The following is a 16,953-nucleotide window of genomic DNA, read 5'->3' as shown; positions in this document are numbered from 1 at the left end:
TTAGATATTGAGCTTTAGATTTTAAATGTTTGGGTGATCTTGAAGAAATAAGTAACAAATAGAGGGAATGTAAGAACTTTCCCAATTTGGGAAAAAAAAAAGATGGCAAAAAAAAATTCTGCTAATACTTTTGCTACAAAGTAACCATTAACAGATATGAAGTGATTATATTTACAGTAATGTAATGCGATGTCTGCTGACTTGTTTTGTGGGAGCTCCTGTTGCATGTGTGCAGCGTGGAGTTCTTGCGCTACCCACGGCAGGGTAGAGTGAGCAACCGACATGCTGGAGCACCTGATGCTGAGTCTGTCCAACGCTCTCTTCTGCTGTGAATAGTGGAAGATTTTTTGTGTGGTATTTGTTATTGAGAGCAACGCACCCTCCAGTGCCCCAAAACCAGGCGAACTCAGAATCCGGACCTAACATTTCCGGTATAGGTAAAGTTCTGACTAGCCGTCTTTAAACCGGAAAAAAATATATGCATGTGATAGAGCAAATAAATCTAAGAAACTTATCTTCTATGAACTTCCGTCGCAAATCAGAAATAACGAAGTTATTGGACACGCAAGTGTCACAGAGCCCCAAATGAAAAACAATCTCAATATTTTAAAAATCGCCATCCGATATCCTTTCCTACTTTTTGTAAACAAAACAATGATACCGTTTTATTTTGGTTCATTTATTGTAATACTTTCATTTCGTAACTACAAAAATTCCCCATAAACTTACATGAAGGTGATTTTCTTTCTACATTAAAATGTCTGACAATACACGAGTAATACCATCATAAAATCGAGTATTTACAGTAATTATGACATTTCTTACTCTGCGCAAATCGATGTGTATGGTCCATATTACGGGCAAGAGGGAACTGAAGAATTGCGCGCGATTTTCAAAATCAACAATGTTACCGCATGAACAGCGCACGAAACCTTTTGAAACTTTTATTCAATACCACATCCGCGTGACATTTGTCACGAAAGCCAAAAGCATTACAGGAAATGCTATAAACCAATCACAAGGCAAGGAAAGCAAATATACCAAATCTTTGCTCAAAATGGATCTCAGGTGCGTAGGTTGTGACCCGCATTACTATAGAGTTATATCTGATTATTTTGAAGAAAAAAAATGATAACGCTGTAGAGTTCCTGAGAGCACACGGTGTTTTGCCAAGAGCGGTAAGTTGCCCGCATTGCGATTTACCTTGCAAATATCGTGAAGATCGACATATATGGTATTGTGGCAGATAGAAAAAATAGCAAAGACAAAACGGCGTAAAAGTTGCGTTTTATCGACCAGCGATTACAAAGGCACGTTTCTAAGCCAACTAGCGTAGATTGGAGGAGTTTTTGTTCTGAAGTAACCGAATATTGGTTACAAAATCAAAATTCAATAGGAGGTGCCGGTGTAATACTTGAGATAGACGAGACGCTGCTCGTGCGCCGTAAGTATAAGAGGGGCAGACAGTTGAGCCAGGTCCCGGGCGAAGCTAGAACTTCGCAAATCATAAAGAAGAAGAGCCAGGTGTGGGTCTTTGGGGGTATTGAGCGTGTGAGTAAAAGGAAATTAATTGTGCCATTGGTTGACACTGACCGCAGTGCAGACACGCTCATACCCCTTATTAAGAAATATATAAAACCAGACAGTGTGATATACGGTGATGGATGGGCTGCCTACCGTAACCTACAACACCATGGTTACATGGTGTTGAAAAAGAATTGATTAATTCATGTTTTTCACAAGCGGCAGAATTATACACGCCGCAAGGCGGGAAAGAAAGAATTCTTCCGTCACCTGCCCCCCCCCCCCCCCACACACAGTTCCTCTGGATGGTAGTTCTTCAGAGAGCGATTAAAATCGGGTAAGAGCTCACACTTACCTGATTGCTTGTATGCATATGGTAAAATAAAACCTAATACAAAGCAAATACCTTTTTTCGCGCACGTAAAGACATATTTCTTCTGAAATACCGATAATAAATTATTAATGTGTGAAACAGTAAGACAAGGACACCATGTATAACGACCAATTACTGACAACTTGGCGATTACAGACTGAGAAATTCTAGCCAATGAAAACTTCAGGCAATGACGTCACAGTTTTCTGACCAATCAAAAACAGTTTTTTCGGAAAGCCCTGCCCTCGCCCATGGAAAACCTTTAGTGTGTATCTGTCCGGTGGTCAAGGAAGTGTACGTGTGAAAAAAAAATATAGTAGCCGGCAGAAATGTTTACAAATTGCGAAATACACGTATAACTGGAAATATTGCTACGCCGAGGACGTGTTATTGTAAAACTTAATAACGGAGACGGGACGATATAAGGTTAGTAAAATTTAAGTAACGTTTAACGAGAACCGCCGAAATCTACATAGTTATTGCACGAAGTACATTTCAAGTAATAAGCCAATTAATGTAATAAAAATGCATACTTTTAATAGGATAATAATACATGCATTATTAATACAAATTATTTCCGATTTGGCTATTGCAACCGACCGCAGTGGGTGTCGTGGCCGCGCGCGACGAAATCAGGCTAAAGCTTTCATAATTCCGCGGGACGAGCAATAAGGCTTGGCTGCGCGGCCTGAAGCCTCGCCACGGCCTCCGAAGTATTTTCGGCTCAGGCAAAGGTCAATAAGTTCCATCTTACATTTTAAGACAAGTATAAGTATTGAACGGTTACCATATTTGACGACAATCATCACTAAAGTTTGCAAGGTGTGTTACAAAAATGTGTAAGTTTTTTGTTTGAGAATAAAATTCACGGAGACTGCGTGTGCCGTTGCGGCACGGTCTCCGTGCGCGACACGTAACTGTCAGTAGCGCTTTTTTTTGTTTCTTTGCTTTGTATTTATTATCGCAGTCAATCAAAATACCGTTGTTATTTGAGGAACTATTAATGAAGCTTGTGTATGAATTTGAAACGGTCATCTGGAAACTTTCGAAACGCATTTTCATATTGAAAAGTTGATTGTGCCCAAACATGGTTTGATTCATTTGTATTGTCCGTCAATCAGGCAAAAAATAATCCTGGATTTAACCGCCGAATTGTATACCGTAATTGCATAGGTGAAACATGGCCACTGTCCCCGTAGAGTTTCAACAAACCCGATTTTAAGTTAATTTAGTGTTTTTCTTGTTTTTCTGTGTGTAAATCATGCTAATTACCCCCCCTTAATACAGTGCGAAGCCGAATCTTACACATTTGATCAACTTTGCCGTCGGGGAATACAAGTTCCGCTACTCATCAACGAGTCAAATGCGACGGAAAGCAACAGCATAACAGCGTTAAACTACGAGGGGAGATTACACTCCAAAAAAAGTGGTTTCGAAAGTCGGAGGCTGGATGAAACTTAACATTTACCACATTTCCTACTTTCTATTTATTCCCTAGGAAGGGGGCAAGCTCCCCCTGTACCTCCCTTTATTTGCACTATTTACTTAGACTGTGAGTGGTGATATGCAGTGGATATTTTTGTCATTTCACAGTAAATGTGAGGCCACAGCAGATGTACCTTTGTTGCTTATGCTTATGGAGGTTTGATCAATCTGCCCAAGCCACGACCTTCTCGGTCGTCCCACAGGCCTCCTCCACCCAGGGTTGTCTCGGACAGAGACAACCCAATAGGCAGGATCATCCTGCGGGAGTAAGTGGCCTGAGTTGGCGATCACGGATTGTGCAAGTAACATGTCCTGTACCGGTCTCACGGTGCAGCCGTTGGTTGGACACATGGTCCCGCCAACTGTACCCCATGATCCGGCGCAAGGATCTGTTACAAAAGGCATCAAGACGAGATTCCAGAGCACAAGATAGTGTCCAAGTTTCACTACCATAGAGTAAAACTGGGAGTATCAGGACCTTGAAAACACGTAACTTGGTCCTTCTGCACAGGTACCGACATCTCCAAATACTCTTGTCGAGAGATTTTATGACCCCTGCTGCCAGGCCAATCCGTCTACTGACTTCTTGGTCTGACAGCCCAGAGTCGTGAACTGCACTACCGAGGTATATAAAACTCTTTGTGACTTCGACGTTTTCACCGCAAGCACGTACCAACTGCACAGAGTCTCCTAGTAGGCCCCCAAAATCCTGGATCTTGGTCTTGGTCCAGAAGACCTCTAGCCCCAGGGGCTTCGGTTCATTGCTAAATGCATCAAGAGGCGCCACTAGGGTTTCCAGAGATTCAGAGAGCACGGCAACATCATCAGCAAAGTCAAGGTCTGTAACCTTGATATTGCCCAGAGTTGCTCCACAGTGACTTTGGACAGTAGCTCTACCCAGTATCCAATCCATGCAAGTGTTGAAAAGTGTTGGTGCAAGAACACAGCCTTGCCTCACACCTGAACTAACAGGGAAGAAGCTCGACAGGCCCCCACCACACTTTACAGCACTTTCAGTGCCTGTATACAGGTTTGTTATTAGTCCAATAATCCTTGTTGGAATTCCTCTTAGTCTCAGGATCTCCCAGAGTGATTCGCGATGCACTGTGTCAAACGCCTTCTTGAGATCGATGTAGGCTGCGAGCAGCCTTCACTCTCTAGTACATATATATGTAGTAATTATGATGCGGAAACCCCCAAACCAACACATTCTTGGCCCTAATAGGAAAGGAGGGCATGAAAAGTACCGGGGAAATTGCAGGGTAAAATATGAATAATATACACGGAATCGGTCACTACAGTCACTGTCAGAGATGCTAGTTGTGATGAGTTTTGTGGAGAGTTTGTAAGTAACTGAAAGGAGGCTTATGGTTCAGTAGTTTCTTAGATCCTTTCTATCCCCTTTTTTTATGTATCAAAATAATTGTTGCATTTTTCCATTCTTTCAGAGTTTTCCTTTGAGAAGGCATTTGTTATAAAGATTGGCTAGTTTCACTTCTGCATCTATTATAAGGTTTATACTAATTCCATCTACATATGTTACTTCTCCATCTGCATGCATTTGATTTCTCCCAATTCATTCTTTCATGCTTGTCCCTGTTTGACGATACTCTCATACCCCAACATTTTTGCATAAGCTGTTTAGTTTCCACCGAAAGCTTGCTGGAGCTCTGCTTGACCTGCAGCTTCCTTTATTATGCCATTGAACTGTTTGTTGATTTGGTCAACGTTGAGATCTTCATCACTGAGAAATGAATATCTGTTTGGGATGTTAAGGCAAATCTCTGTCCCTCTGGTCTTCAAGTTAGCTACATTTGGCTGCTGTTTTCATATGAGTTTGTTACTTTGCCTCTTGACTATTCTATGGTCACTGCCAATATTTACTTCCACATTTTTCACTATATAGCACTTATTTGAAGTTATAGTCCATTTCACACACATACATACATACATACATACATACATACATACATACCAGGCTGTTGAGTCAGTGCTCAATGGTTATAGCTATGCAATTGTAGCCTTTTTATTATATTCTTTAAAAAAAAATTTACATTATGCTTTTAAAAACTACATATGACTATGACAAAATGAACATATGATTTCTCATTCTCTCGGGTGGAAATAGTATGCAGTGTGTTTAAAAAGTGGGATTTTTGCAATATATGTTAAGGTCCAAGTCTGAGTCAGGACATTTTTACCAACTGACTCCGACTCCAACAGCACCAAACTCTGTCCGACTCCAATTCCACAGCCCTGATACACACGCACACGTGCGCGTGCGTGCGTGCGTGCGTGCGTGCGTGCGTGCGTGCGTGCGTGCGTGCGTGCGTGCGTGCGTGCGTGCGTGCGTGCGTGCGTGCGTGCGTGCGTGCGTGCGTGCGTGCGTGTGTGTGTGTGTGTGTGTGTGTGTGTGTGTGTGTGTGTGTGTGTGGTGTTTTTGTTTGTTTGTATTTGTATTTGTATTTGTATAAAATGGTTCAAGGTCTAGCTCACCTAGTTTCCTGTATAACCTGCCTAGGCCTGGCCAAAAGGCTGATAATGCTTAAGGCTGGTTCCAGAGTCAGACAAAGCAAGTGTAACCCCAGTCAGCAAAACTAAAACAAAAACTAAAAAATCAAAAAACATGCATGTGCATCCAAAGGTGCTCTCAGACCATATATGTAATAGTCAGAGAACACTTTTGGAAGTGCATGGCTGTCAGGTACTAGGATTTTTTATTATCTTGCATTTTTTTCTTCCCCCCCAGTGTTGACAATAGTGAATACATGCGAAATGGAGACTACGTGCCAACACGTCTCCAAGCTCAGCAGGATGCAGTTAACACCATTTGCCGTTTTAAACTTAGGTCTAATCCTGAGAACAATGTTGGCCTCCTCACCTTAGCCAAGTAAGTTTTATGTTTAATTATGTATTTAAAACAGTGAATTTAAAGGTCCTTTTTAGTTTAATATTTTTGTTTATTGCCTTCAGTGGAAGGCCTAAGAAAGCACTTCTGTTCTGTAGATTACCATCCTCATGGTCATAATTGATGTTCTTAGATAGACATAATCAAGAGTGAACATACTATTATAAGATAATTTATTTTTCAGAAATATATTCATATTGAACGTTACTATAATCTGGTACATTTAGTATTCAAGTATTATTAGAAGACTAATTGGAATTATTTTTATGTAGCATAACTAACAAGTCATAAATTAAAATCATTAAAGATGTTTAAATGAAATTTCTATTTCTTCTAGTACTGAGGTCCTTGCAACACTGACCACAGATGTTGGGAAAATCCTGACTTCACTGCATAAAGTGATGCCAAATGGGTTCATCAATCTCCTGACTGGTATACGAATTGCTCATGTAAGTGTGAGGTAACAGCTTTTGGAAATCTAGGACAGAAGCCTTTCTTCAGCCTTTTTATTCTTTAACTCTTGCTAGAATGTTGATGTATAATAGACTACATTACTTATATTCTTATAAAAAAAAAGATTAAAATGTTCCTGCAGCTGAAATGATTTTTGATAATCATTTGTTTTTGTTTTTTTATCTGCAGTTAGCACTGAAACACCGTCAAAGTAAAAACCACAAAATGCGTATTGTTGCCTTTGTGGGAAGTCCAATTGAGGCTGACGAAAAAGAAATCATCAAGGTAGCCAAACGCCTCAAGAAGGAGAAAGTTAACATTGACATTGTTAACTTTGGGGAGACAGTGAGTACACAATAGAAATGACTGGGTGATTTTTGTGTGCAAATGTGCTTTTATATTTATTATATACATGTTACCCTAGTAAGCCTTCACAGAGATTCTAATGAAAGATCAAAATTGAAGAAGTGATTCACAAAACTATTCTTGAAGAAACTTAATATCACTGATATAATTTTTCACACGTCAATGATAGACACTGTCTCATAATGAGAAACATTAAATTTCTTGGTCCAGGATATCAACCAGTCTCTGTTGGAGGCCATGGTGAGTACCATCAATGGCCGAGAGGGTGGTGGATCACACTTGGTCACTGTGCCTCCTTCACCTCATCTAGCAGATGCCCTCTTGTCCTCACCTATTGTCCAGGTCAGTAGAATAGGAATTATAGGAGTATGGAAATTTTTCCCCTTCAGAGTTTGTTTTTTTCTTCTTCCTCTTCTTCTTTTTCTCTAATGTTCTAAGAAAATAGTCTGTTACTTCCCAATGCTTATCTGTAGAAAACAATTAACCCATTGACATCAGACTGTCTGTAGGTTTGATGGGACTTAATTTATACAGGTGACAGTTGTGCCAGGTATCTCCTTTATCACACATCATTGGTTACAGCTTTTTGCTGTAAATTTGTTTTATTATTCTGTTTTGTTGGTGCTTCCATTGTATTATGTCTTTCTATGCTCTCTCTGTTGGATATATTAGTCATTTCAGTAACTATATTTTGTCATAGTTGCTCATTTTAAAGTCTGGATTTTATGAAAGATGTTTTCAAGGTAGATAAAAAGATAAAGGTAATAATAAAAATCTGGTATTTCAGATTTTGATTATGAAAAGCAATATTATATTGTTTATATATTTTACATAACTAATAATAAAAAAAATAAAAAAAAACAATAGCATTCAAATAGCCAGTGATATGGGCTGAAGCTAGAGCAGCAGCAGCTGCAGATCCACTTAATCAGAGGGGGAGAGAGGGAGATTGGGAGAGTTGGAGCAAGCAAGCATACATGTGTGGTTTTGCCCTACTTGTTTGTGTGTGTGTGTGTTTGGAAAATAGTATGAATGGTAAAACAAAACATTTTGCAAAAGTTGTATTTTTAAAATAACTTTGATTATAGATATCAATATCACTTTTTTCCTAAAGCTACCTTATTAATAAAATGTAGTGATCACTAGAGCTAACAGTAATATTTCTCTGACCCACACTCAGAAAATGTAATGATCTGTGTATATGTGTATGCACAAGTATACATACACTGGCATTAGTGGGCAAAGAAAGTTTAATTTCATGAAAGTTTTTAATCTTGTGTAATATTTTTATAAATATTGTATTGATAAATAACTATTTTAGAGCTGTATCATTATGGTAATCTGGTCTTGTTCATTAATCAGTCTTGACAGTATGCTTAGAGTCTTGGTTTGAACTGAATGACCTCTCATATTTTGATAATGAGTAAAATTTTTGATAAAGTTGGGCATGAGCAGGTAGTCATTAGTGTGGTCTGTTTCACAAATGGGTGATTATCCAGCTAACTAAAGCACAGAGCTCTCATAGTGGTGATTAAACATTCATGAGATCATTTGCCATGATGTATTACATTACATGTCACCAGTAAGTCAAGCCAGAATATTGGATTTGATTTTTGGAAAGCTGTTCATTTAGAGTGGCCATACACTTTTCCCTCTCTCTCTCTCTCTCTCTCTCTGTTTGTCTGGGTGGTATCTATATCTGCGAGTGGCCACTGCCAGGGACCCCTATGCACGACACCCAGTGTGGTAACCAAATCAGAGCATAAGCTCCTACTTTATGCCCCTTTATAGCTTTGGGAGTATTTTAAAGATTACTGAGAACTGAACATGTATTTTGTGTGCTTGTTGAACCTAAAATGCAGTCTTAACACTTGTTGCAATGGTTACAAGTTTTAGTATAGAATCCAAACTCTAATAATGCCCTATGTGTTATCAGTAACATATTTGCCAAGATATCATGAGGGCAAATTAGTTTTTATTTAACCCCTTGCCGACTGGTCACACGCTGAGGTTTCATAACAAACTGCTCGATCAGATAAGTGTGGCTGTACCACACGGTGACATGCCAAAGCGCTACGAGCCGGACCCGTCCCACTGCAGTGACTGCGTGCTGTCACTACTGCAGAGCTCACCCCACTGCAACTGGTGGTCTTGTTGCAGTGGGGTTGGCCCCTTCTGTGAAGTCCCCAAGAGTTCAGAGGCAAGGTGTTCTGCGATTAATTTATGCCCAGGGCATGATGGATGGCCCAGGTATTGATGACGGGTGTAGAAAAAAAAACAAAAAAACTCTAAGCTCTGGCGATCAATGGCAACGCGTTGACTTTGAGTGCAGGAGTACGGTACATCAAGCCGAATCAACGCCTCGGAGTGCTTTGGCACACCGCTGCGGCGTACGGCCGCATGCCATATTTCGAGCGGTTTGTTATGACGTCCAGAGACGTGACCCGTCGGGAAGGGGTTAATGTACCAGACCTTGGAGAAGCAAGGTTTGGTATGTGTTGTTGATCACCAACAACAACACTTTTCATGCCAACATTGTAATCCTTTAATTCCGATGGCTTATGCAGTGGTATGGACTATTGAAAGCATGGTGAGGGTGTTGCAGTCCTTCCACTGCATGGCCAAAAACCCTGTCTTGCAGCTGCAATAGTTGACATCACCCCTCCTCCTCACACTGAGGTCCCTGGGCATGATCTTTCTGTTCAGCTAGGTTGACCCTAACACATTCATCCCTTGTGATTGTAGCCTAATGGACTTGGCGACATGTACCAGTTGTCCGCAAATAACTAGTATCTCAGCCCAAGGAAGCTGCCAGTCTCCATGAGATACAGTACTGCTTTCATGGACAAGGGAATGTTGTCATGGTCCTGCCTGGTGTACACCTTGAAACAAGAGGTGTACCTGCTGCCAGGCTGGTACTGGCATGTAATTTATAGACCTTCAACCCAAACCTTCCCCTCTTAGTTGGGTTGTAGGTCTTGAAAGTGAGTTGCCAACCAGCAGTTCCAATAACTGGGGATATCTACCAGCCCCATTACCACTCGTATCCCCAGGTATGCCAGGACCTCCTGCCTGAATGAGGGTGCCCACTTTATCAGGTGGGCAACCGCATATCTGTGGGAGTGGAAAAGAAGAATGAGTAAGTGATATATTCTGATTGCTCAGTGCAAGAGAAATTTCCTTTAATATGAATAAAAATGGAAAGAACACAAAAGCGATAATAACGAAACTTACCAATTGGTCACCTTGACGATTAGATCAAGTAGACTGTTGGTGAAGAAACAGCCGAAGATCTCCAAGGGTGTGTTCAACACATCCATTGTGGCCTTGACCCAGGACTATCTTCTAAGCCAAAATGCTTGAGGTAATTATTCTTCTATCACTAGACAAAGTTCTTGGTCCCTGAAGTGTTCCTCAGCAGCAGCTTGGAGAGGGGTTCATGGCTGTGAAGCATGGTGTCTACCTTTGAAATGTAATCCAGTTCGTCCTCTGAACTAGATACATTGAAGTGCGGGTTGACAGCATCCTCCACCCTACTGGGCAATCACTCACTACCACTCTCCACTTGGAGGAGTGGTCAAAGAAGTTGGGAGACTGGGGGAAGTTAGAGATCAACACAATGGATGGCACTAAAGCACCTTTGCAGGAGGTGCCATTGAAGTCAATAGCTGGGGGTCATTGACCTCAGAGGCAAGGCAAAGCAGGGCATTGCAAAAGCGAGTACTGAATCATGTGAAAGCACTTCAGTATATACAGGAAAATTCATACACTTTGACCTGGCAGGGAACATAGAACCAACAGGAGCCAATGAGCAGCCTGGGTCACATGTCACATAACATGACCAATGACATCACAGCCTGTGTACTGACATCACTTGTGACACTATTTACTACTACATGGAAGTAAGATGGCGTTAGGAAAGTCATATCACGTGTGTGTCTTGAAAGTAAATATAGTGACAGTAATGATGTCACTTCCTCATCTTCATGACGTAACTCTTTTTGATGAAATTCTTTATGACATCACTTCATATGCCTACGTCCCTGTCTCTGTCTGTATATCTGTTTATTCTTTAAATGACCTCATAATGTAACTAGTGGTTACATGTGTAATAAGAAATAGTATTGAGAATGTTTATGTAGACATAACAGATGTTACTGTGGTCCATGCATTACAGCTCATGCATCAGACACCTAGCAGACAGCCAGGAACAATAGCGTCTCACATATGAGACGCCCGGAAATGGTCCATTCTATTTTGTGTTTTAATATTTTATTTTATATATCAGTAAGAATAATAACAGTATCAGTATTAATGGTATTAGAAAGAAAAACAATTTTCCCACAAATTCAAGAAATGGGGAAATCAGGCAAAGGTCACTAGGGCTTACTGATAGACTCCTTGGTGGTGGAGCACATGTGGATCTGTATTAACAAAATTCACAAAAAATTACAAGGAACAGTACATAAATCTAGTCATTTTGTTCAATAATTTTTAGAATGGAGCACTTTTTATGCTATAATCCACTTTTTTTTCTACTAACTCTTTCCTCTTTTCAGGGTGAGGATGGAGGATCGGCTGCAAGCTTTGCAACAGGCGGGGGCTTTGAGTTTGGTGTTGATCCTAATGAGGATCCAGAACTGGCACTGGTAAGCTTTCTTGATTATCCCAAGACATTTAGTTAAAAGTGAGGATTTAAATATTCTTGCAAAGTGGAACATTTGTATTATGGATTGGCTTTTAATTATTTTTGTAATTGCACTGTTTCTAGGCTCTGCGTGTGTCTATGGAGGAACAACGGCAGAGACAGCAGGAAGAGGAACGTCGTGCTGCTCAGGAATCAGCAGCAAAGGCTCCCTCTGCTGAAGCTACACCTCAGCCACCTGCCACAACACCAACACCACAACCTGCTGCAACAGAAGGTATTTCAGAAATTCATATGCAAATGTGTGTACTTTTATTTTCATCTTAAACCAATTTTAAGTTTTGTGACAAGAAAGTAGCATATGCATAGTATGAGCAATCTTCCTTCTTAGTGAATAAACAAAAATTTGCATCAGGCATGTCTCAATCTTTCACTGCTTGCCTTTATCCTCTTATCCATTAGGTGGTCAATCTGAAGAGGAGATGTTACAACAAGCTCTAGCAATGTCACTGGAAGTTGGAGGTGCTGGTGGCTCAACACAAGCTAAAGGATCCACCGCTGCCAAGCCAGCTGCAGCTCCAAAAGCTGCCCCTGCTGCTGCTGTTCCAGACTTCTCTGCAATGACAGAAGAAGAGCAGATTGCATATGCAATGCAGATTTCTATGCAGGACTGTGGTAAGGATTGCATATTGTTGTAATTACCACTTATGTTGTTATTAAGAATGAGATTGATAGGTTCATTGTGTCAATTGGGAGTATATTCTAGACCATAGTGAGAAAACAATTAATAATGAAAATAATATGTAATAACGTAACTAAAGGTATTAGTTACAGTTGCGAGAATGAATTCTTGTCTACAACTGATAAATATAAATTAGTCAATAAATTAATAATAACAAAGAATGTATTACACTTTTGAAACTACCAGTATGTAGGTGAATAACTCATGAAAATGCAATATAAACTGCCAAATAAGGGCTGACTATGGTGAAGCAGTAATTTGTTAAATCTAGCAGTTCTAGTTTGATTTCAGTTAATTTCTTGTTCTTATTCAGCATTTCTAGTTGATCTATTTACAGACATGGGATAAAAAAATTTCAGTTAACTTCCCCACACATTTCCAGTGTTTATATAACAAAAGAAAAAAATGTCTATGAAGTACTTTTCAAATGTGTTCATTGAGTTTGGATGAATTAGTATATAATAACAAATGGGTGATAATTATGTATATAAGAAATATATTGTATATGCAGAATTCACTATACATGATAGACCTTTAGTGTGTTTGCTATGTGTGATAGTTGTTATAAAATAAATTTACCAGCACCATAAGATTATTAAATTATGTATATCTTCAGGGCCAGTGACTTCCCTTCATTTCTTTCTCAATCCTTAAGCATGTACAAATTATACTTTACAAGATACTCTGTTCAGATCATAAAACGTTCAAGCTGACAAAGGAATAGTTTTGTAGACAGTCTTTCACTTCATAGTTTCTTCCTTCACTCACCCTATTTGAAAAGTTACTATTTGAAGTTAATTAATGAAATCATTTACTTTAAAGCAGAGCCTAAGGAAGAACCAATGGATGTGGATACACCAAGTGAAGACAGAGGTGCAAAGGGAGTAAAGGAAAGCTCAGAGGTAAGTATTTTGCTGTTTGGATTCTTCCCTTCCCTTACCTTCCTTTCCTTTAAGTTGCTGAGTAGAACTGGTAGTATTCTTGACATCATTTATTTATATATATGTGTATTTATTTTTTATTTAACAGGTGAAGAAAGAGGAGGAGGAACAGGATTTCTCGCAGGTCATGGCAGATCCAGCCTTCCTCGAGAGTGTGTTGCAAAACCTGCCTGGCGTTGACCCCCAGAGCCAGGTTGTCAAAGAGGCTGTAGGGTCTCTCACTCAACAGGACAAGGATAAAGAGAAGGATAAGGATAAGAAGAAAGATGAGAAGAAATAAGACATTTTTATATGTGAGGAGAAAACTATCTTAATAGCATTATAATTCTCAGCTCAAATTAAGAAATGTTTCCTTTTTTATAAGAATAGTCTCTCTTTTATGTAAACTGGGGAAGCATTTGTTTATACAAGTGAAAAATTCACTTGCATAAATTTGTATGTAAAGTCTTTGTTTGATTTTTTTTCTCTAAGGTAGGGGTTGTTTAGATATCAAATAACCAGAGGCTGAGAAAGTTTCCCCAACAGTTAGCTTAAGTTCAGACATACTTTGTGTCAAAAGCGGTCTTGAAAAATTCTTCTCTTAGCAACATGGCTGGGTGTCTGTTCTACAGCAACCATTCAACACTGCTCTGAACAGGCTATTATAAATATGCTGCATTGGCAGTTTGGTCCATGTATGGTGGCCATTTAAAGTCCATGAATAAAGCTTAAATAAAAAGTAAAAGAATGGTTTTTTTTTTTTCTTTTTATGTGTTCTTACAGTAGGTAGTTTGGGAACTTTTCTTTTTAGTCAACAAAATGTTTGATTTGAATGATTAAGATAATTTGACATCAGTACAGTAGCCATCTTGTTTCGAGTTTGTAATTGGTGTTCAACACAAAATTTGTAATGTGATTTTCCTATATTGTAAGCCATCTCATTCACATGTATAATTTACAAGCAAAGGCTAAATTTGCTTGTAATGTTTGTTTTATTTACACTGAATGTGTGGCTGAGATAACCACTCAATTGGAATATTTTGCATAATTCCCATTGGATTTTCATTTTCTGTGTGTGGATATACAAAACTAATAATTAAAAAAATATGAAAGAAAACAACATTATTTTCTTATATGTGCACGGCAACTTGAATGTGTAAAATAACAAAATTTTATTAAATAGATGGAAGCTGCTTCAGAGAAACAAATATTAATAAACATTCCCAGTATAACTAAAGTATACAATCAAATATTATCCCAGGAGATGATGTGCAGCAGCTGTTTTCAAAGAAAGTAAGCCATTAAATCTTGTTTAGTCTTCTTCCAGCATGTATGTATTTACATGATTAACTCATCCACAACAGGATTTCCCCACAAAATCCAGAGCCATGGGCCATCGTGGAGTCAGCCATGCATTGAAAAATCAGAAGCATAGGAAACCTACATTTACCTTGATCTCTGGTTTTGGATGCAGCATACAAAGTTTATGAAATGAGGCTAAAAAGAAACTCACCTTATTTTTGAGGTATCTGCTCAGTAACTGTACAGCAAATACATACATTGAGATAAAACATCTGGTGTTGAAATATAAAAAAATATTAGTTCCAGGTATATTATGTCAATGTTCAAATTATAACTATGATCATACAATACAGATTCCTAGAAATATAATCATTTGCGCGTTGTTATCGCGGGGGTATAATGGGGGGGGAGGGCTTATGAGACGGGGATTGAGACCCAGTATGGGGGATCACCCCAACCTTGGTCCTCAGCCCTCGCCCCAACTAATTTTGGATGGTCTTTTCTTCCCCTCCTCTCCTTTTCCTTTTATTCATCCCCTTGTTCTGTCCACTTATCTTAATCGTTAAAATTATTTTGCCGTTTTCGCCACAATGCTTTTGTCATAATGCTCCCTATTCCCTTTTAACAACCTTTACCTTATAGTATACTCCATCAGCTCCTTCTCTGTGATGTGTACATAAGCCAGTAGACTAATAGACCATTTAGCTGTTTGCCACGTGGCCCTAAGTCAATATGGAACCATCACACCAGCGAGGACCTAGATGACGCTTATATCTGACCTCGTCAGGGCTGGCTGGCCGGAACGCAACACCGCACTCGGCGGTTACCCTAAGTCAACGTCTACTGTGTTCCCCTTACTGTGTTGTACTCTTTTATGGAAATAAAAGAGTCAAGCCATTTAACCACTATCATTGCTCAATAAGTTATAGCCTTTATACTTAAGTTCAACAGCCTTTTATACTCCCCCTACCCTTTCCACTACCATACTACCCTCTAGTACTGTTCAACCTGAAACTTTACCCTTATCATTAACTCATTCTTAAAACTTTTCGTTACTCTACATTACCATAATACCATATGACCCTTGATGTCATTTAGCACTTCCTTACATGGGAGTTTTGCCCCCAAGCTTCATGCTGTTAACTACGCTGCTTAGATGTTGACGCGGCAGAACATTTTCAATAAATAGAATGGATAGGAAAATAATAAATGCCTAAGTCTGTTACCAATTTTAATGATAGAAATACATCAGAATTCAAATTTTGATGACAGAAAATGAAAGTACAACATATTATGAGACATTTTTATTTGTTACTTTTTTGCAATTTGCCCTTTTCATGGTAGAAAAGCATGTTAGACAAAGTGACTAAAATGGTAAAAAATATATAATAGTAGCGATCAAAATAATGAACTTGCCAGTCATTTTTACCTTATTAATGTCAAAATCGTTTTGTGTGTGTGCGTGTGCGTGTGCGTGCTTAAATGTATGTGTGTGTGCGCATAAATGTATGTAAATGTGTGAGTGTTCCCGCGCTCGCGTGTGGTGTGTGCGTGTGTGTGGATGTGTTTCTGTATGCGTGCGTGATGTATGTGTGTATAAATGTATGTATATGTGTGTATTGTGCGTGTGTATTCTTACCTAGTTGTGTCAGTACGGGAGAAGAGTTAAGCTCAGATGGTCTCGTCTGCTATATTTAAATTATCATATAACTTTTTAAATTGATGCACATTTTTGGCACACATTATTTAGAAGATTGCTCCATGTGTCAATAGTCCTGTTTGGGAACTGAACTTTTTTATATTTTTTTCGCCTCTTCCCCCCCCCCCCCAATCCCTTGCCCGTTGTTGTCGTGGGGGGGGGGGGGGGGGGGCTTAGGAGGCGGAGACTGGGACCCAATGCTGGGGAACTCCCCAACCTTGGGACTCAGCCCTTGACTCAACAAATTTTGCATGGTCTTTTTTTTTTTCCCCTCCTACTTTTTCGTTTGTGTCCCTTCACCAACCCCTTCTACTACCCACTTCCTAAGGTGTGAGAGCCGTGCTGAAAGGATGAAAGGCTGACTTTGTTCCAGTCCTGAACGGCCTGAGGGAGCCATGGGCACGGTATTCCCCTGCTTTAGTTGTCTAGCCCTTACCCCTCAAGCGACCCTGAGGGGTGGACCATTTCTATCCCCAACATACTCCAGGCTTATCATGGCCAACAATGAATAACCATTAACCATTAACCATACCATT

The 16,953-nt window shown here is 39.6% G+C and overlaps 1 protein-coding gene across 1 annotated transcript in view; it reads left to right on the top strand.

Annotated features, from left to right (window-relative positions):
• Nucleotides 1-15,616, top strand: part of LOC125026209 — a 32,898-nt gene extending 17,282 nt beyond the window's left edge. Inside the window, exons 9-17 of the mRNA XM_047614513.1 lie at nt 6,094-6,272; nt 6,628-6,739; nt 6,933-7,088; nt 7,320-7,451; nt 11,669-11,758; nt 11,881-12,031; nt 12,217-12,429; nt 13,319-13,398; nt 13,526-15,616. Coding sequence (XP_047470469.1) covers nt 6,094-6,272; nt 6,628-6,739; nt 6,933-7,088; nt 7,320-7,451; nt 11,669-11,758; nt 11,881-12,031; nt 12,217-12,429; nt 13,319-13,398; nt 13,526-13,717 — 1,305 coding nt within the window. The 3' untranslated portion in view covers nt 13,718-15,616. The remainder of the gene's footprint in view (nt 1-6,093; nt 6,273-6,627; nt 6,740-6,932; nt 7,089-7,319; nt 7,452-11,668; nt 11,759-11,880; nt 12,032-12,216; nt 12,430-13,318; nt 13,399-13,525) is intronic.
• The last annotated feature ends 1,337 nt before the right edge of the window (nt 15,617-16,953 follow it).

Source organism: Penaeus chinensis, chromosome 6 (assembly GCF_019202785.1).
Source record: "Penaeus chinensis breed Huanghai No. 1 chromosome 6, ASM1920278v2, whole genome shotgun sequence".
Lineage (NCBI taxonomy): Eukaryota > Metazoa > Arthropoda > Malacostraca > Decapoda > Penaeidae > Penaeus > Penaeus chinensis.
Note: the sequence above shows the minus strand (reverse complement) of the source record. Positions and strands in the feature narration are given on the sequence as shown.